At 41.6% G+C, this 20,617-nt stretch overlaps 1 protein-coding gene and 1 pseudogene across 2 annotated transcripts in view; one reads left to right on the plus strand and one right to left on the minus strand.

The window, feature by feature from the left end:
• Positions 1 to 7,255, plus strand: part of LOC308524609 (speckle-type POZ protein-like) — a 31,382-nt pseudogene extending 24,127 nt beyond the window's left edge. Inside the window, exon 2 of the transcript in view lies at positions 6,585 to 7,255. The product of the transcript in view is annotated as a speckle-type POZ protein-like (transcript). The remainder of the gene's footprint in view (positions 1 to 6,584) is intronic.
• Positions 7,256 to 17,766: 10,511 nt separating this feature from the next.
• Positions 17,767 to 19,053, minus strand: LOC308524600 (ATP-dependent RNA helicase DDX39A-like; the record flags this gene model as incomplete). The annotated part of the gene is made up of 1 exon (XM_081099159.1): positions 17,767 to 19,053. The coding sequence occupies one exon, from the start codon at positions 19,051 to 19,053 to the stop codon at positions 17,767 to 17,769; it is 1,287 nt and encodes a 428-aa protein (XP_080955285.1).
• Between the last annotated feature and the right edge of the window lie 1,564 nt (positions 19,054 to 20,617).

The raw sequence follows: 20,617 nt of genomic DNA on the forward strand, positions 1-20,617 counted from the left end.
TGGAATTAATGCTCTTGAAATAAACAATGAGATGACCAGGCTCTGGAGAGTACACTGGATTGGACTGAGTTTTCTGAGGTGAGAAGTTTTACTCTCAACTTCTATCTGATCGAGGCAGTAGGGACTCCCCTCATCCAATGACCTGTACTTTTCCTCTGTGAAACTGTCTCTCAGGACTCTTGCACTGGAACTGGGGAGGGGAAGATCTGATTTATTGGAGATAGGATAATTGCCTTTAAGAAAATTTTGGGGACCCTAGCTGGTTTGGCTCAGTGGATGGAGTGTAGGCCTGCAGACTGAAGAGTCCTGAGTTGGAGTCTAGTCATGGGCACATGCCTGGTTGTGGGCTTGATCCTCAGTAGGGGGCATGCAGGAGGCAGCTGATCAATGATTCTCTCTCATCCTTGATGTTTCTATCTGAAATAAATAAAAATATATTTATAAGAAAAAAAATAAAAGTTTTTTTTTTTTTTTTTTTTTTTTTTTTTTTTTTTTTTACCACAGTTGCTATTGTGGACAAAATTATTATTTAGATTAATTTATAAAGTTGGGGAAAAAATAAATTGTCAGGCCCCTGATATCTGTCTCCCTTCTCTCTGAAGTAAGTATTGGTCTTTCCTGTCTTGTGAGGGGATGGAGCTTGTGGGCAGCACGATTTCTATATGTATATTCATCTCTTACATTTTTCTTGCCGGTTTCAAAAATTGGAATTAAATTTTTAAAACTCCCCCCTTTCATTTCAATTGGGTGCTCATTAAAGTCAGTCCCCTTTGACTCTTGGCACCAATTTCCAGGCACGGTCTGATTTTATTCTGGTTTCTGCCCCAAACCCTTCCTAATGCTCTATGTACAAGTGAATCACAACTCCCCCCCCCCCACCACCCCTTTTTTTTTGGTTAATCCTCACTCAAGGATATTTTTCCATTGGTTTTTAGAGAGAGTAGAAGGGAGGGAAACATTAATGTAAAAGAGACACATGGATTGGTTGCCTCCTCCACGTGTGCTATCGGAGGCCAGGGATCAATCCTACAACCAAGTATGTGCACTTGACCGGAACCAAACCTGCAACTCTTCAGTCCATGGGCTTACACTCTATCAACTGAGCCAAACCGGCTAGGGCTTTACCACAAATGTATAAGTATGACACTGCATACCTGTATGTGTATGTGTATATATGTATAACTATTTTATTCCACTGATCTGTCTGCGAATTCATATACTGGTACCACACTGCCTCATTTTTTTGGTTTAGTGACATTAAAGTCTGTTTAAAGCCAGTGCCACCTCATTATACTTTTTTTTCTAAACATTTCTGGTTGTTTTCGTTTTTTGTTCTTGTGGACATTAGCATTGCATAAACAATTGTATTCTTTTTTAAAAAAATCTTCACCTGAGGATATTTTTTTCCATTGATTTTTAGAAAGACTGGAAGAGAGAAAGACAGAGAGAAATATCTATGTGAGAGAAGCACATCGACTGGTTGCCTACTTCAGGAGCCTCAACCAGGACCTGGCCAGGGAGGAGCCTACAACCTAAGTACTTGCCCTTGACCTGAATGGAACCTGGGACCCTTTGGTCTACAGGCCAACATTCTATCCACTGAGCCAAACCGGCCAGAGTGCACTTGTATTCATATATGGAAGCAGTCAGGACTTGAGAGTTTATCTTATTTCTTGATGTCTTTGTAAAATATTTCATTATGTGTTTTATAAGTGTACAATTACAGTATTAGAAAATAATAACAATTACAGTTTTCACACCTCTGCTTGTGAATCATGCTTTTAAATCATGCATTTTCAGCATCTACTGCTCTGTGAGCCTTGTCCTAGTTGCATGGGCTACAGAGATAAGAGTTATGGTTACTGACCTGGCCACACTCAGTCTCAGCAGGAAGGAAGGACCAGGAAGTGTAATCAGTAAGAGGCAGGAAAGTACAAATACTGGACAAAAACAGACTAAAATTCTGCATTTTCTACTACAATCAGATGGCATTGGTTAAAATAAGAATCTGTTCGCTTATCCATTTCCTCATAGTACCTGATGAACTGGGAATAAAATTACAATCAGAAGATTTTGTGCTTATAAAAGGCCTGTTTCCCAGTTGATTCATAAGCAGGCAAATAAACAAAAAACTAGGTTGATTTCTTCCTTTCTGCCAAATGTGGACGCCACCTTCTCCACCTCATAGCATTCTCACTCTCCCCCTCTTTGCTTGCAGCTATTCTTTCAACCAAGTGCAGAGGATCACTAGCTCTTCCTGGCCCCATCCTCTCCAAACGACTGCCTGCTCTGTGCAGGTTCAGAGCCCAGGAGGAAATTGAGGACCCTGGTACCACCTGCCACTCCTTTCCTACTCCCTTTTGGGTCTTCTGGCCTGCTCTGGCCGCTCTCCCCAGACCCCCAGACTTAAGGAGGCCTCTGAGGCCTCATTGATGAGCAGGAGCCAATTCGGGAAAAAGCACACAGGGCTGTCACATGGGAGCATCAGCAGAGCCAGGAGGCCCCACTGGAGCCCCAGAAGTCCCTGAAGTTCTGGTCTGGACCCAGGGCTCCTCTCCCCCTGTAAGCCATGCATCCTTGAGTCAAGTCCAATAGTCCTGAGCCTCCAGGGGCCCCCACAGACTGCAAAAGCAGATCCTTTTTTTATTTTTTTGTTTTAATATATGTTATTGATTTTTTACAGAGAGGAAGGGAGAGGGATAGAGAGTTAGAAACATCTATCAGCTGCTTCCGGCACACTCCCTATTGGGGATGTGCCTGAAACCAAGGTACATGCCCTTGACCGGAATCAAACCTGGGACCCTTGAGTCCGCAGGCCGACGCTCTATCCACTGAGCCAAACCAGTTAGGGCCAGATCCGGTTTTTATGCAGACACTTGTAGCACCTCCATTCTGAGGCAGTCTCTCTCTCTTAACATCTTCATTGTTGAGAATGTTACAGATGTCTCCTCTCCCCGACCCCCTCATTACCCTCCTCCACCCAATTCCTGCCCTGCCTCAGGCCTTCATCACTCTTCTGTCTGTGTCCATAGATAATGCATATAAATTATTTAATCTCTACCCACCTCCGCTCCTCCGTCCCTCTGAGATTCCTTAGCCTGTTCCATGCTTCCATGCCTGTGGTTCTATTCTATTCATTAGTTCATTTTGCATATTAGATTCCTTGTTGTTGTTTTTTTAGGTTCAATTGTTGATAGATATGTATTTATTGTCATTTTATACTTTTTTTCCAGCCTAAAGATTATTGAAAGCATAACCAATGGACATAAGACACTGGGGGATAGGGGAGGCTGGGGGACTGTCTAGGGCGGGGGGATAAAATGGACACATATGTAATACCCTTTGTAATACTTTAAGCAATAAAAAAATTAAAAAAAAAAAGAAAAAAAAAACAAATTCAGAATTAAATATGAGATGCTGACAGTTAAAGACTGAAAAAAAAAAAAAAAGATTATTGAAGTACATTTTCTGTATAGGGACAACTCTTAGAATACAACTGGGATTCATCTTGTTATAAGTAATGGTTTCCTTGAGCTGATATACAGTAATATTTATTTTACAATTTTAAGTTCCAAACTTCCTAATTAATGTACAGAGATGGAATTGCTATTATAATTGTTACCATTTTATTTTCATTTCTATATGAAGCATCATTAAATTATACCACTCTTGAGGTGCGTATTGTTCATATTTTTAATCTTTTTTCTTCTTATTCTTCCTCCTCTTCTTCGAAGACCCTTAAACATACTATGTAATTCTGATTTGATGGCAATGAACTCCTTTAGCTTTTTCTTGTCTGTGAAGCTGTTTATCTGACCTTCAATTCTAAATGACAGATTTGCTGGGTAGATTAACCTTGATAGTAGGTCCTTGTTTTTCATAATTTTGAATATTTCTTGCCACTCCCTTCAGGCCTGCGATATTTTTTGTCCTGCAACTTTTCTGTTGAGAAATCAGCTGACAGCCCTATGGGCACTCCCTGACAGGTAACTAATTGCTTTTCCCTTGCTGCTTTTAAGATTCTCTCTTTGTATTTAACCTTTAGCAATGAGTGCAGTCTCCTGAGGAGCCTCAGGATTCCTTGGCACCACCAGTCCCTTCTACACCTGGAAAACTCCTGGAAAACCTCTCATTTTACTCCCTAAAGTCCCTCCTGATCCCTGGGCCATGGCTGCTCCTGAAAATTTCCAGGGCTAGTGGAGCCTAAGGGCTTTCCTCAGCCCCTCTTGAGAGCCAGTCCTTGGGCAATGGGAGCTGTTTCCTCTCACAAGTCCCAGGAGCTAGTCTGAGGAGTTGCCCCTGCAAGAGCTGGGTTCTCTGTTCCTCTGGCACCACCTACAGGTAACTCCCTTGCAGGGCAGCCTCAGGGAAATGGGGATTTCTCTGGTTTGCTCCAAGGACACCAGTGGGCCCTGCTCCCCATCTAGGCCTTGAACTGGATTTGTTGGAGCAGGGATTCCTCTAGTACAGTGATGGCGAACCTTTTTACCTCGGCATGTCAGCATTTTGAAAAACCCTAACTTAATTCTGGTGCCGTGTCACATATAGAATTTTTTTTGATATTTGCAACCATAGTAAAACAAAGATTTATATTTTTGATATTTATTTTATATATTTAAATGCCATTTAACAAAGAAAAATCAACCAAAAAATGAGTTTGCGTGTCACCTCTGACACGTGTGTCATAGGTTCGCCATCACTGCAGGTAGATACTGGAAACAGGGACAGTGTAACCTCTTGAACTTGGCCACCACTTTCTCTGGACCACAAGCTTATCCCCTTGATCCAGGTTTCAGAGATCCAGGGACCCAGGGACTAACTCCATATTTATATACTAAATATTTTCCAGTAGTGACTTGTACATATAATCAAATATTTTTCCACAAAAAGAAACAAAGCTAAATTAAACAATATGATTTACATTTTACAAAGGTAACCAGAAATAGTAACAGGGAAATTCATATGTCTAAATTAAAATGTGAAATAAAAAGAATGCAGAAATCAATTCTTGTTAAGCAGCTAAACGATAATCTTTCTCACCAATAAATTCTAAACAATTTTTGAGAAGTCTAGTTTTTATGTAAAAAGAAAAAAAACAACTTGAAGTATTATCAGCCTCCTTAGATATCTAGAAGTTAACTTTATTCCACAAGAACTAAATAATAGAATGATACAGATCAGCATTTTTAAACTGGAAGATTATTTACATACTACTTGCATATACAACCATAATAACTGTCCAACCACAGATAGTTCCAGCCCCCTAACATCTTTTCAGTAATCCACAGGTGGTCTGTCCATCCTCATTTTGGGTTGGGTGAACCCTAAACTTTATTTATTTTATTTTATTTTATTTTATTTAACTGTTGCAAAAAGCTTTATTGTCTCATTTGGTCCAATGCATGGGAGAGGGCTCCAGGGTGGTTAAAGGAATGGCTAGTAGTTTCGGGAAGAGGCTCAGGTAAAAGCCAGAGACGCCAAGGGGGTGCAGGGGGTGGGGGGGGGGCCTCGGAAAGGCCTCTGGGCTCCAAAGGCTCCTAAACTTTAGATGAGATGAGTGGCGGTTGACAATGCTGAAATTCTGGACCACAAATCAGGTCATGGCCCTGGCCGGTTGCTTACCTCCTGGCCCCTCACTTTTGCAACAACCAGGAAAGGACTATGGAATCTCAGCCACAGCAGAGCTGCTGTGTGTACATGTACATGTGTGTGTGTGGAGCGGGACATGTTGGGATAGACAAGCTAGAATCCCTTCACTCCCCCTTCTCTCCCACACTACCTAGGATTGTTTTTTTTTGTGTTTTTTTTATGTTTTAATAAAACAAAAAGACCCATAGACAGGGAGAAAATATTTTCAATACATATATCTGATAAAGGATTTGCATCCAAAGAACTCTTATAATTTAAAATAAAGACATAAAAATCCAATGATCATTGCAAAATTTAAAAGAATTGAGTAGGCACTTCACTAAAGAAGATATATGGATGGCTACTAAGGACATTGTCTTAGCCTATTTGTACTTCTATATATAACAAAAAGACTGTAGACTGCGTTGTTTATAAACAACATCAATGTATTTCTCACAGTTCTGGGGTCTGAAAAGTCCAAGGTCAATATGTTGGCCGATTCAGTTTCGGGGGAAGGCCTATTTCCTGGTTTATATACAGCTGTCTTCTCCCTCTGTCTTTACCTATTAGAATAGGTGAGAGAGCTTTCTGGAGTCTCTTTAATAGGGCACTAATCCTACTAATGAGAGCTCCACCGTCATATGCTCATCAGCTCCCAAAGGCGCTACTTCAAATGACTTAGATTTCAACATATGAATTTTGTGAGGACACAATTATTCAGTCTATACCATAGAGGAAAAGAAGCTCAATGTCCTTTGTAATATATATGAAAATTAAAACTGCAATGAGGGCTATGAACTGTATGCTTACATGAAATGATATTTCTAAAGAGGCAAAATTTAAGAGACAAAAAGTTGCAAATCTTTGGAGAGTCACTGGGCATATAGCTTTGTACTATAAGACTGGGGATTCAAGAAATTCATCCAGAGAGATGTTCTTTTGGATGAAGACAATAGTCTTCTCCCTGATGACAAGCTGACCCTCCTCTGTGAGGTGAGTGTGGTGCAAGATTCCGTCACCATTTCTGGCCAGAATACCACGAAGATGGTGAAGGTTCCTGAGTGCCAGCTGGCTGATGAGCTAGGAGGACTTTGGGAAAATTCCTGGTTCTCAGACTGTTGTTTTTGTGTTGCTGGCCAGGAATTCCAGGCTCACAAAGCTATCCTAGCAGCTCGTTCCCCAGTGTTTAGGGCCATGTTTGCACATGCAATGGAGGAGAGCAAAAAGAATCGGGTTGAAATCATTGACATGGAGCCTGGAGTTTTTAAGGAAATGATGTGCTTCATTTACACAGGGAAGGCTCCGAACCTGGACAAAATGGCTGATGGTTTGCTGGCAGCTGCTGACAAGTATGCCCTGGAGCGTTTGAAGGTCATGTGTGAGGAAGCCCTCAGCAGACAGCTCTCTGAGGAGAACACTGCAGAAATGCTCACCTTGGCTGACCTCCACAGCGCAGATCAACTGAAAACTCAGGCAGGGGATTTCATCCACTCTCATGCTGGAGACCTCGGGGTGGCAGGCAATGGTGGCGTCCCATCCCCACTTGGTGGCTGAGATGTACCGCTCTCTGGCTTCAGCACAGGGCGCCTGTCTGGGACCCCCACGCAAGCGCCCGAAGCAGTCCTGAGATCCTGCGGGTTGTAAGACTCCTCTGATTTTCCAGAAGCAGCAGCCACTGTTGCTGCCATTGAGCACCAGGTAGACAGCACAGCCTGTGGAGTTTTCGTCTGCTGTCGGGGGAAGTCTGCATCTCGGCCCAAGATTTTTAGTTTTATTATTTTCCTTAAAAAAATCTTATTTTCAAAGGTATCTTCACTGTTTTCAGAGAGGAAGGGGGAGGGAGAGAGGGAGAAACATCAGCGATGAGAGTGAATCTTCCATAAGCTGATTCCTGCATGCACCCTACTGGCGATCAAACCCACAACCAAGGCATCTGCCCTGACCACCAATGGATCCTTGACCTCCTGGGTCATAGACTGACACACACGACTGAGCAGCACCGGCCAGGCTGAGCATATTTCTTCCATAGATTTTAGAGGGAGCACAAAGGAGGGAAGGAAAGCCTGAGACTCTGAGAAAGAGAAAGAGATGCAAGGCCCAGACAGACGCATTGCACGGGATGGAAACTGCAGCCCAGATATGCAGCCTGGAGTGGAATCAAACCCCTGACCCTTCAGGTCTGAGCCAAAGCTCTAAACACTGAGACACTGACCAGGGTGAGCTAAGTCCTACATTGAGCCATAAACTTTTAAATTTAGACAAACGCTCAAATGTCTGTCTTTAGGGATTTGCTTGTTCTGCAGATCTTGTGGTCATCTCTGCACTTTACTAGATGTGACAACCCAAACTGCACGTGTTGTTGTAGCTCACAATAAAGTAACATCTTAAAAGACCAACTTTTGCCTCAGGACTTTCTTTGCAAGGTGTGCACATGATTTCTTTTTCTTTTTGCAGTGACTCTCACTTTGCAGCCGGGAAGAACTAATAGACTTGTCTTCCTACTTGGAGGTTTGATCAGCCTTTGTGTGGGATGTGGTCCTCAAGGTGCAAATGTCTCTCCCGGATCTGAGTGTTTTCATGACTGGGGTGCTCAGACTTCTACCTCTGGGAGACATGACTGGGAGATAGAAGTGGGAGACATTGGAATTGGGCTGCTGGAGTCTGTAGTGATGATTGGAAATAGAGGAATAGGAGTGTCCAGAAGGGCCTCTTCTTGGCTATGCTAAAACCCACATCCACTACAATGTCTTGGCCACCTCCCCACTTTTACTGCAATACGTGCCCTAACCTATTGGCTGAGTAGGGGCATTCCTGGATTATGAAGGTGAAAGTGTGACCTTTATAAATGTAGCTCAAAGTTCCTTATATGTAAAATTTCTTCCTGCTCCTTCTCTCTACATCTCAGGCATAACTTTTCCTTTACTCACTTTTGACTAGAAATAGATTAGGAATCATTCTACATGCTGGGGGACACCAGTATCTAAGAAAGGCATTTTCCTAATACACTATCAATTATGACAAATATGTTACTCTTTTTTTGCTTTTAGTTTCTTTTTATTCCATGAAGATCCATTTACTATATTATCAAATATGATGATAACATTCAAAACATAAGTATTGGTTTGTGCTTTACTCAGTTTGGGAAAATCTCCACACATGATGCATGGCATAGGATATGTTCTCTGGATTTTGCTCTATTTCTCAACTGTCACCAGGAAGTATAATAATAGATGACAGGGGTGTCTGAAAAAGTACAATTAAATGCAAGAAGTTGGCTGATTTCATGTAGCATAATATTCTTCAGGTCCATTCATGCTGCCCCAGAGTTTTAGAAACCCCTCTTTTCAGCTGTGTATTATTTCATTTTGTAAATGTCCCACAACTTTTTTTTTTTTTTTTTTATCCATTTGCCTACTGATGGCCACTTGTGCTGTTTCCAAATCTTAGTTACTGGGCAACAGAAATGAAGGAGAAAATAGACAAATGGAACTAGGTCAAAATAAAAAGCTTCTGCACAGCAAAAGAATCATGATCAAAATGAAAAAGGACCCCTCCATATGGGAGAAAATATTTGCCAATGTTACCTCTGATACGGGGTTAATATCCAAATTGTATAAAGTCCTCATACAAGATGACAAAAGGAAGAGAAGCAATCCAACAAAAAGGGGCTACAGGACCGATTAGACATCTCTTCAGTAGAATGACCAAGTTGTGGTACAATCATAGAGTGGAAAAATAATAAAAACAAGTGCTACAAACAGAGGAGTGCATAAATCTAGCCAAAATACTTTTCTTTAATTCTTTAATTTTAAATATATGTTTTATTGATTTCAGAGAGGAAAGGAGAGGGAGAGAGAGATAGAAACATCAATGATGAGAGGGAAGTATTGATTGGCTACCTCCTACTAGTAATGCCTCTGACTGAGGATCAAACCTGCAACCTGGGTATGTGCCATGCCTGGGAATTGAACTGTGACCTGCTGGTTTATAGGTCGACACTCAACCACTAAGTCACTCTGGCTGGGCTCACCAACATACTTTTAAACAATGAAAGTACACATCAAAGGTGTATACGATGTGATTTTATTCATATGAATTTAAAGAAATGATCATTAGAAACAGGGCATATTAATCACCAGCATATGATTACCTTTTTGGGAGAGGGAGTTAGACTTGGGACAGGGTAGGCAATCCTGGGATCTAGTGGTATGAGTATGTTACATTTATGTTATGAAATAAAACATTCTTTTGACAATTTCTTCATCATTTTCCATAATATTAAGAAACCTCTGGACAGGAAAGCTATATTTTTGGGTCAGTATCATGGAACTGTATCCTTTCACTGTGTTCCCAAATATTATTTCATTTATGGTTTCCTACCTTATGGATTCCAGGGACCTCTAAGAGCATTATTTCCCCAGTTTGATACATATAGAGACACAACATTGTGTCTAGTGGAAGTGAAGTTTCGCCATGGAGGCAGAGAGGATGTTCCACATGTTGAGTGTGTGTTGCAGAACCTGCTTCGTGCCAGTCAGGGGGACCCTGAAGGTGAAGCTGAGATCTTGATATTTGGGCGGCCTTCTTACTAAAAGGATGTGTCCAAGGTGACCCTGAACTTGGCTTACTAACACAGCCAACTCAGGGTGCAAATCTGAGAGAACAATGCTGTCCAGGAGACAGAGGCCCAGAGCTCCCCTGGCTGCTGTCCAGGAGACAGAAACCCAGACAGCCCCCAGACACTACCCAGGCCAGGTTCCCCGGTCATGAAGGTATTTATGGGCCCTGGGGCGAAAACCAGGCAAGGTTCAAGTGGAAACCCCTATCTAGAGCCCTATTGTTCTCGGTCCTGCTTCTGCAGCACAAACTGGGAAAGGATGGTGTGGGTTGTCCTGGTTTCCCCTCCTGAATTCTATCCCTACCAGGATCAGCAAGTTGCGATCTGGTAGTGATTTTGAGGTGTTCTTCCAAAGACTCAGAGTTGCTTTAGGCAAAGTGCAGTGTACTAAAAAGTGGGTAAGTCTGTCCATAAGTACTTCAGCATCATTTAGAATATATTTTAGCGAAACAAATCATTCTGAATCAAGAGAAGTGACTGAAGCACTAGAGAAGGAGAGGAATTTAAAGGAGAAGGCATAGTTGAGATGGTGCTGCTACTGGGGACAGTTCCTGCATCTGGTGTCCTGAGCCTTGTCACTTGAACTTCCATGTACTCCCTTAAATATATTTCCCATTTCATCTTGTGGTGTTTCTTTCACCCAGTTATTTAAGCTGGAAATGTAGGAATTGTCTTTGATTCCTCTCAATCCATCGTCATTCAAAACCAATCTCATATCAAGATCTGCAAATATATGTATTTTTATTTGATTACTTTTGCAATCAGTAAACATGAAAGTTATAATAACAAATGGTATAATCTAAGTCTTAGTTTTTTTATTTTTATGTTCATGATAATGACAATTTTATAGCTTTTACTTTTGTGGAAGTAACACAGGTATATACTTCATATAATGTCACATATTCCTAAAACAACTGATAACGGAAAACCGTGGGCCCTCTGTTTGAGGGAAGCATGCAGGAGGTGGTGTGGAGAAATGGTTTAAAGACCTGAAATTGTGCCACTAGGCTTGTACGATCCACTGTTTCATCCTGCATTGTGGATGTGAGCTGCACCCACCCGCCAGGCCTCCAGCCTGTGACCCATCGATGGTCAAGGACCTATGGCTGACAGCCACCAAGGACAGGGTTCAGTCCTGAAGGCATTTTTGCAGCTGGGTCACCATTGGCTGGTTTCTTTGGGCAGCCCCTCTGTGTGAATTGCTTTCTGCACAGTTTCACCCTTCCAGGTTCCACAACCCAAAGCTCTGGACACAGAGCCCAGCAGTATTCAGTGGTCATGTAAAAAGTACAATAAAATGTGAAATGCGTGTGATGCAAAAATTAAAGAAAAATGTGGGTCCCCTGTCCCACTTGACCCACCTTTGATTCTGTTCAGCAGACTAAACTGCTTTCAACTGATCAGTTTTATGTATCACCCATTTGCCTCTTACTAGGAAAGATAGGCATTCGGTTTTTCATATGCATTTTTTTAGTTTTCTAGTTGCCACATAATAAAAACACTTAAATTAATTTTTAATCATATGTTAATACAATACATCCAAAACATAATCATTTCAGCATATATTATTTTATTTCTTTTCCTACTGTTTTTGAAATTCTGCATCCATTGTACCCCTACAACACAGCTCAATTCAGACTACTGACATTTCAAGTGCTCAAGATCTGCATGTGACCATCCAACTAGACAAAACCAAGTTAGACAAACCACCCATCCACATGGGGGACACCTTGTTTTGAAATCCTTAGCTGACAGAAAAATTTCAAGTATTCTGAGTAAGAAACCCACATTCTCTAAATTCCACAGAAGGCCAATGTATATGGTCTGAGGGTAATAGTTTTGGAGGAAACTTGGTCAAAGTTAGTCAGCCTGGTTGCTTTATAGAGCATGATTCACTGGAGGATGTAACTTGGCATCCTAACAACCCCCAGTGAGGGACTTTATTTTCTGGAAAATTTGAGGGACTGAATTTTATTCCTTGGTTCTTCTGTAGAATTTCCAAAGACTAGATAATTTTCATAACGTTTTCAACTACACTCTCAACCAGAATGAGGTTAAGGTAGGAGCAAACAGGAGTTTCTCATTATGATGAGTTTTACATAATTGTTTAATCTGTTTAAAATGGAAACAACAGGTACCTGGGGGTGATAGATGATGACTGAGACTAGTTGGTTTGAGGCCATTGCTTGATCTTACATACTTTATACCCACATAAGGTATGTATGACATTCAATGACCCTTCACTCTAAACCTAAAATATCTGAACTACCATAGGTCTTTTGCATGGATTCTTCTTCAAATAGACTTTTAAGAACAATTTTATGTTCATAGCAAATTTGGGGGGAAAATAGAGGTTTCCTATATACCCACTGCCCACCCTGTTCTGAATATCCCCCATCAGAGTGGTATACTTGTTACAATTGATGAACCTCCAATGACATATCTCTATCACCCAATGTCCCACAGATAAACCCATAGTTTACCTTAGGGTTCACACTTGGTGATGTACATTCTACTGTATTGGTTTATACAGTTTATACTGAAATGTAATCACTATAATAGTATCATATATATATGAAGCCAGTGACCATAGCTACTAGAAATACTGGTTGCTATGACGCCCATTGTGGCCAGTGAACCTGCCTGATCAATGGTGGGGCTGGTGGGCTAACCTCTTGCAGCCCCTTCCAATGGGCCCCCACCACCTCGATAGCCTGCAGCCCTGCCCCTGATTCTCCCCCACCTCAATAGTTGCGGGGCCCACCAGCCAATCGCCCCCAGCCCCTCCCCCCAGCCAGCCCTATGGCTCTGATCAGGCTCCATTTGGGGCGACCAACCAACCTCCCACCATCTCCTACTCCGGAAAGGCCCAGCCCTGATCTGTTCTGATAGGGGCCGGGTCTGCCAGACCCCACAGATGCACGAATTTGAGGACTGGGCTTCTAGTACAGAATAATTTCATTATCCTAAAAACTTCTTTGCTGCCCTTGAATTCATTATTTGATTATAAATCTTTTTATAGTGGAGAATATTTTTATAAGGCAATTAAAAATAAATATGTTCTTATATAAATAACAAATTCTGAGTTCTGTCAGAAAATTAGGTTGAAGTGGTTTAGAAGCACTTGGTATGTATATATTTTATTTTAAAGAACTGTTGTTTTTTGTGAACATTTTTTTAAGTTAGAAACATTTCACAAAACAAGAAGAATTTGAATGACTTTGACGACATATTTACTACTCAATAGCAGTACAGTCTATGGGTGCTGAGTTATTGGTCTGAAACTATAACCATTGTGGGCCATGGGACCAGTGTCCTGAAGCATAAATTAGTTGTAATGACTTAGAAAAAGTCTGAAATCACAGAGCACAATGATTTCATAGATCAAAAGTTTGCAGTGGGCTGATGCGCTTCCCTAAAGATTATTTAAACTTCCTATAACTATGAAAAACAAGAAGCAATCAAAACATTTTTGAAGACATGGATCAGACTGAGCAGTATCTATTTGGTATAGGGTCCTTTCAACTCTGGGTCCATATATTACGGAGATTAACCCTTTCTGTGACTTGATCCTCACAAACTCCTAATTTATTCTTGTTCAATAATCCTCTTGACTCTGCATCTAAGCTTGCAATCTTATTGTCTTAATCTTATTATTATGACAGTTTTTGCTCCTCTTGATAATATATTTAATTCTATCTTACCAGAATGGTTGTGACTAAATTTCAAGGGTATCTTAACAGTATGCATTTTCATTTTATACTTCTTTGTGGCTTGGCTTTATGTTCTTATTCCTGTGGTTTTTATCTCCTCACAGTGAGATGGTTGGGCAGCTGTGAGGAGCACACTGCACTGGACTGTGTATTTCTGAATAAAGAAATTTTGCTTTCCTCATTTTCTATCTGCCAGAGGAGGTCTGGGGCCACCATGAGCCTGTGACTCCTACATTCTCTGCAAGAACTCTACCTCTGGACTCTTGCTGTGAGAAATGAGTTCAACATTTTTAATGTGAGAGTGGGCAGAATCATGTAGCAGGCAATATTTATACATGTATATTGAACTCTGACATCTCTATGAGACTTTCTTACTAATTTCAAGTAAAATTATATTTCCTAAGGTTAGCTATTTCATTTGAAGAGGGCCTCCTCTGAATAAATGTTTTATAATTTGGAGCACTGCTGATCCAAGTAGTGTCTGCATTTGTTCTTGGCAAAATCTAAATTCCTTCCTGTTGCTCCAGGTTCAAGTGAATCTTCTATTTCATTTTCAGGGTTGATGGATGTATGAGTGAATATATGAATGAAGAGATAGATAGATAGATAGATAGATAGATAGATAGATAGATAGACAGATAGATAGATGATAGGTAGAAAGAAATACAAAGATACCTGGATAGCCCTGGCTGCTGTCCTCGGTGGTTAGAGCATTGGCCTTCACTCCAAAGGGTCTTGAGTTCAATTCCTGATCACGAGCACCTACTCAGGTAGCAGGTTTGATCCCTTCCCCAAGTTGGGGTGTGTTTGGGAGTCAACCAACTGATTTGTCTCTCACATAGGTTTCTCTCTCTCTAAAAATCAATGGGAAAAAAATATACTCTGGTGAGGATTAACAAAATAAAAATAAGATACATAGATAGATACATAGAAAGAAATAGACGTGTAAATATGCACTATTTGGGGGATGGTGGAAGTCACAAGCATTCAGATCATAGCACTCATCTTCACTTCATTGTGCTTTATTGTCCTAAATGATTTACATTTTTTAGAAAAATGGGCTCTAGCCAGTTTGGCCCAGTGGATAGAGCATCAGCCTTCAGACCAAAGTGTCCCGAGTTTGATTCCGGTCAAGGGCATGTACCTTGGTTGCAGGCCCAGACCTGGTCACTGCTCCTGCAGAAGGCAACCAATCGATGTGTGTCTCTCACATCGATGTTTCTCTCTGTATTTTCCTCTCTCTTCCACGCTCTCTAAAAGTGAATGGAAAAAAATATCCTCGGTGAGAATTAACAAGAAAAAAAATGGAATAAAGATAGAATTTGAAAACTTTCCTAGAATTAGCCATTTGGAAAAAATAATTGTGATAAAGCAATGCTTATTTAAGAAATTAAGTCCAGTCGTATTCCTTTCAAATCCCATAAAACCTTGCCACATAATAATATCCGCCCCCCAAAAATCAATGTTTCTAGGCATAATTAAAATAAATACATTTATTTATTACTCAGAATGAATCCTTCCTATGAACCGCATGTAGCTCTGTGCTGTGACTGTAAAACTGCTTCCCGCCTTTCCCAAGAATGACCTGAGTTTTCTGGGCTAATGCTCAAGGTGTAAAGGGAAGAGACGTTGGTCCGAGACTCAGAGATGAGTCTTCATCAAAGGAATGGACATATATGAGTCAGTTAAGTGCACTGAACTTAACCTGTAGAATCTGTAAAATTATGATGCCCAAACTATTAATTATTTTTCTAAATCTAATGATAGAAATTGGGTGTTACAATTTGCTTTTAAGGCTTTGAGATTGTTCCTATTTGTAATCCTTAAAAGGCCAGGCCCTACTGAATTTTCAGCATTGTAAGACAGGCTGCTGTTATGAGAAGGCCAAATCGTTTTAGGGTTGTTTTCTTTTAATATGCTATTATTGATTTTTAGAGAGAGAGGATGGGAGAGGGCTAGAGAGATAGAAACATGGGAAAGAGAGGGACATCCTCTCTCGGCTGACTGCCTCTTGCATGTCCCCTACTAAGGATCTTCAGAACTCAGACATGTGCCCTGACAGGGTTGGGAATGGAACCGGCAACCTCTTGGTTCCTGGGTTGATGCTCAACCGCTGAGCCACACCAGCCCGCCAGGCTAAAGAGTTTCAAGAAACAGATCCATGAGTCGCCAGCCTGCTCTGTGCCTGTGCCTTTTGCTGTGTGACTTTGCTGTTCCTCCCATCAGGAAGCAGAGTATACCTTCCAACCCCTTGATTCTGAGTGTGGCCATCGGATTTGTTTTAGCCGATGGGATAATCATGGATGTGATGCAAGAGGAGGCTTGAAAAACTGGGCTTGCTCTGTTGTGCTTCCGCCATCACAAGGAGGATGGGTCCAGCTAGCCCACTGTCCCAGGAGGAGGAGGAGGGTCACCCAGAGCAGAGCCCAGTCACCCGGCCAGCCCAGCCTAAACCAGCTGCCTCAAAGCCCAATCCCCAGACATATAAGGAAGCCCAGTCAAGATCACATGTTGGCCAACCTAGCCGAAGCCTTCAGGCACCTGAGAAATAAATGTGCAGTGTTGTGTGCCACACAGCAATTCTGTGACACTAGCTAACTGCCACAGTTCAGTGAAAATTTTTGAAGAAAAGAGTGAATTTGGCTTCTTGGAAGATGTTAATTCTCCTAGATATTAAGAGAGTTATTTATTGAAACAAATAATGGAAAGGTGCCTTCCCCCCAATATATAAGCTACATATCCATTGGGGCTCATTTTTTAACATTATAAAAGTGATGTTGGTGAAATAGAATACTCCTAAAATGAATGAAAATTTTTTTTTTTACTATAGTGCTGCATATCTGTTTGAAAGTATATATTTGTGCAACAAGAGGCAGGCAGAGAATAATTAACACCTGGCAGTGCTTCATCTGTGGGTTCTACACTGTATCAAAACTAGTCTTGCTTTATTCATTTATTTAACTTGTAGCTCAAAGGATTAATATGCATATTACATGCAGCTCCACTGATTATACAGACATCAAACTTACTTTTTTAATCCACAGATCCTAGTCACATCCTCTTTTAGGTATTTTAAGGAACCCTCGCTAACCATCTATTGTAGTTATCTAAGCATAGTTGGAAGCATAAAAAAAAAACTGGTTAAAGTTAAATTTCTACAAATGGGAAGTCAATTTGGTAGTAAATTGTGTAAGAAATGGTCTCATTGGTTCTCCAGTTTGAAAATTGAAAGAAAATAATAGGATTAAAGTTTTATTTTTTCATATTTTAACCTAATTCTGATTATAACTGCAGCACGCTAATTCTTAGAATGAATCCGAACAGAATCCAATTTTGGTTGGTATTTTTGTTTAACTATATTTTCTGACAAAATTACTAGATGTTAAATGCAGCGTGGTATCCTAAATTGGATCCAGGAACATCAAAGTGCGTTATAACAAAAAATTGGTGAAATCTGAATAAAATTTGCAGCTTAGTTAATAATAATATGCAGACGTCTTAGTTTTAACAAATGTTCCATGTGAATGGAACATTAGGGAAAACTGGTGAGGGGTAGACAAGAATTCTCTGTATAATAGTTGGAATGTTTCTATAAATCTAGCATTATATACATATTGAATGACTTGAAAAATGGGGGGAAGAAGCAAAATACAAGCCCATAACTTTATTTATTTTTCTACAATACAAATTTATTGTTGCTCAGATGTACAGTGTTTGAACAGAAAAAGAAAGCCCCACTGTCTCCTAGAAAGAGGACTTGAAGCAGCACGTGGGAAGCAGGGTGGCTCCGGGATGTCAGGTGTGTGGTCACGGGCTCTGCTCCATGTATGTGGAGATGTCCATTTCTTCAGGAAGCTCCGCCACATTGACTTCAAACCGACCCTGAACATCACTGAGGATTTTGGCATCATTGTCATGAGACACAAAAGTGATAGCCAGGCCTTTGGTGCCAAAGCGCCCGGCACGGGCCACCCGGTGGAGGTAGGTGTCCGAGTCCTCAGGCATGTCATAATTGAAGACGATGTTGACTCGCTCAATGTCCATCCCTCGGCCAAACAGATCGGTGGCCACCAGGATCCGCTGCTGAAAGTCCTTGAACTGCTGGTAGCGTGCGAGGCGCTCCTCCTGCGCCATGGCCCTGTGGATGGCGATGGCCGGGAAGCTCTGTTCCACGAGCAGCTGGGCCAGGGCCATGCAGCGCTGCACCGACCTCACGAAGATCACCACCTGGTTAAACTCTAGCACGTCCAGGAGGTCGACAAGTTTACGGTTCTTGTCGCTGTCCTTGAGCTTGACATAGTACTGCTGCAGCCCATGCAGCGTGAGCTTGGTGTCGTCGTCCACCAGCACCTCCATGGGATCTTGCATGAACTTCCTGCAGACGGGCCGGATCTCCTTGCTCAGCGTGGCACTGAACATCATGCACTGCTTCTCGTGTGGCGTCAGGCGGAAGATCTCCTGGACGTCCCGCCGCATGTCCAGCTGCTCCAGCATCCGGTCACACTCGTCCAGCACGAAGTGCTTCACGTTTCTCAGGTTGAGGCTCCTGTTCCGCACGAGTGCCAAGATGCGGCCTGGGGTCCCCACCACCACGTGGGGACAGCTCTTCTTCAGCACCTCTTCGTCCTTCTTGATGGAAAGACCCCCGAAGAACACGGACACCTTGACACTGGGCAGGTACTTGGAGAAGCGCTCATACTCCTTCCTGATCTGAAAGGCCAGCTCCCGAGTGTGGCACATGACCAGGACGGCCACCTGTCCATTGACGGGCTCGATCTGCTGGAGGGTGGCCAGCACGAAGACTGCAGTCTTGCCCATTCCAGACTGGGCCTGGCACAGGACATCCATGCCCAGGATGGCTTGGGGAATACACTGGTGCTGAACCTCAGATGGATGCTCAAAGCCACAGTCCCCTATGGCCCTCAGGAGCTCAGGCTTCAGCAGAAAGTCCCGGAAGCCAGAGCTGTGGATGGAAACGTAGGACCCCTTGACATCTTTCTTGGAGGGTACTGGGGTGCTCTCTGTAGAAGCCTGGGGTTCTTCATCTTCCTCATAATCCAGAAGCTCGTTTTCCACATCCTGTTCCGCCATCATACTGGTTCCCCTTTCGCCTCCGCGCGCCCCGAGAGTCCACACGAGCTAGAGCGCTTCCTGCCTCCTGCGTTGGATCACAAGCCACTATTTTTAATTATTAGCTGCAGAAAACATAAAATTTCATTTCAGTAAACACAATCAGAACAAACGAAAGGAAAAAAGTAATTACAAAAACTGCACATGTTGGTCCTTGAAAATGTAGGTAGTATAAGCTGCTAAGCATTCTTTTGACAATCCTAACTCTTCATTCCACAATCATAAGTGAACAGAAAGCTTTGAACAAACACCCCATATTTCAATAACTAAAGTTTTTAAAGTTGCAAATGAATTTCCTCCTGGTTCATTATTCTAACATAGCCAAAATAAAGAGGGTAATGTATCTGAACTGTTCCTCTGTTTTGTTTTTATATCCATAATAGAGAAAACAGTCTCACAAAGATAAATTGATGCAAATGAAAGAAGAGTTTTGGGATTTTTTTTCAATTACAGTTGAAATACAATATTTGGAAGATGAATATCTAAAGTAATTTCAGCAAGCTACGAATATTCGTTTTTAACTTTTATCTAAAATGAAACAAGTAATATATTTTCACTATTCATTTTCAATCTTTCATCAGTTGCCAATTCCAACAATTATCCTTTAATGTTACCTTTAAAATTAAATCAAATTTTGATGAAATCAATGAATTCAAGATTCTATCCATTGCTAGTGTCACAATCAAACTAATTTTCAAATATTACAAGGTGCAAGGTGGTCCTACTGCACATGACTAGAACAGTTCACACCACATGGGACTCACTATGAACTATGAAGGCAAGAATCGTATCTTACAATGGTACCTGTATGGTTGGTTGGTCGGTCGGTGCAGGCCCTCTTCCAATTGCAGACTTCTGACTTCTTGTATTCTCACTTGGGGAATATGGCAGGCAGCTCTCTCAGGCCTCCTTTATACGGGCACAAATCTCACCATGAGGGCTCCACCCCAAGGACCTAATCCAATCCCAAAGCTCCAGCTCCTAATCCCATTGGCTGAGGCAATAGGATTTCGATTTATGAATTTATTTTTTCAGATGATCAGCATAGTTGGTTCTCTCTTTATTGTCCTGTTACATTTGTATTTATATAAGTTGATTTTAATCCTATCCATTCTATTCCAAAGGTTAGGGTGTTTCTTATCTCCATTCCAAGGTTACTCTATTGTTCTATTAAGCTACAAGGAGGTAACTGAAGGAGATTATCCTAAGTAAAGATTATGTAGCTTAAGCATGATTGTTCGCAGTTAAAGTGATTAACTACCCGCCTGGCACTTCGTTAATGGGTTTTAGGGATTTATTCCCTTCCTTAGTCCTGCTAATCCCTAACTGCAGGGAAAAAAATCCCCACCTGGGGAAGCAACCTTTCTTGGGGAGGTGGTCCTGTTTAAAACACATAGCACTAAGAGGGGGAGCAAACATGTGCCATATAAGCCAGGTCCCTTGAAACATAAGCTGTGCAGATGTCTCTTCCCTGCAGCGACTGTGTCAAGCACCAAGGGTGGACCGGCTTCCGGCTAATTCCCCCGTT

This window comes from Myotis nattereri (assembly GCF_964212035.1).
Source record: "Myotis nattereri genome assembly, chromosome: 9".
Classification (NCBI taxonomy): Eukaryota; Metazoa; Chordata; class Mammalia; order Chiroptera; family Vespertilionidae; genus Myotis; species Myotis nattereri.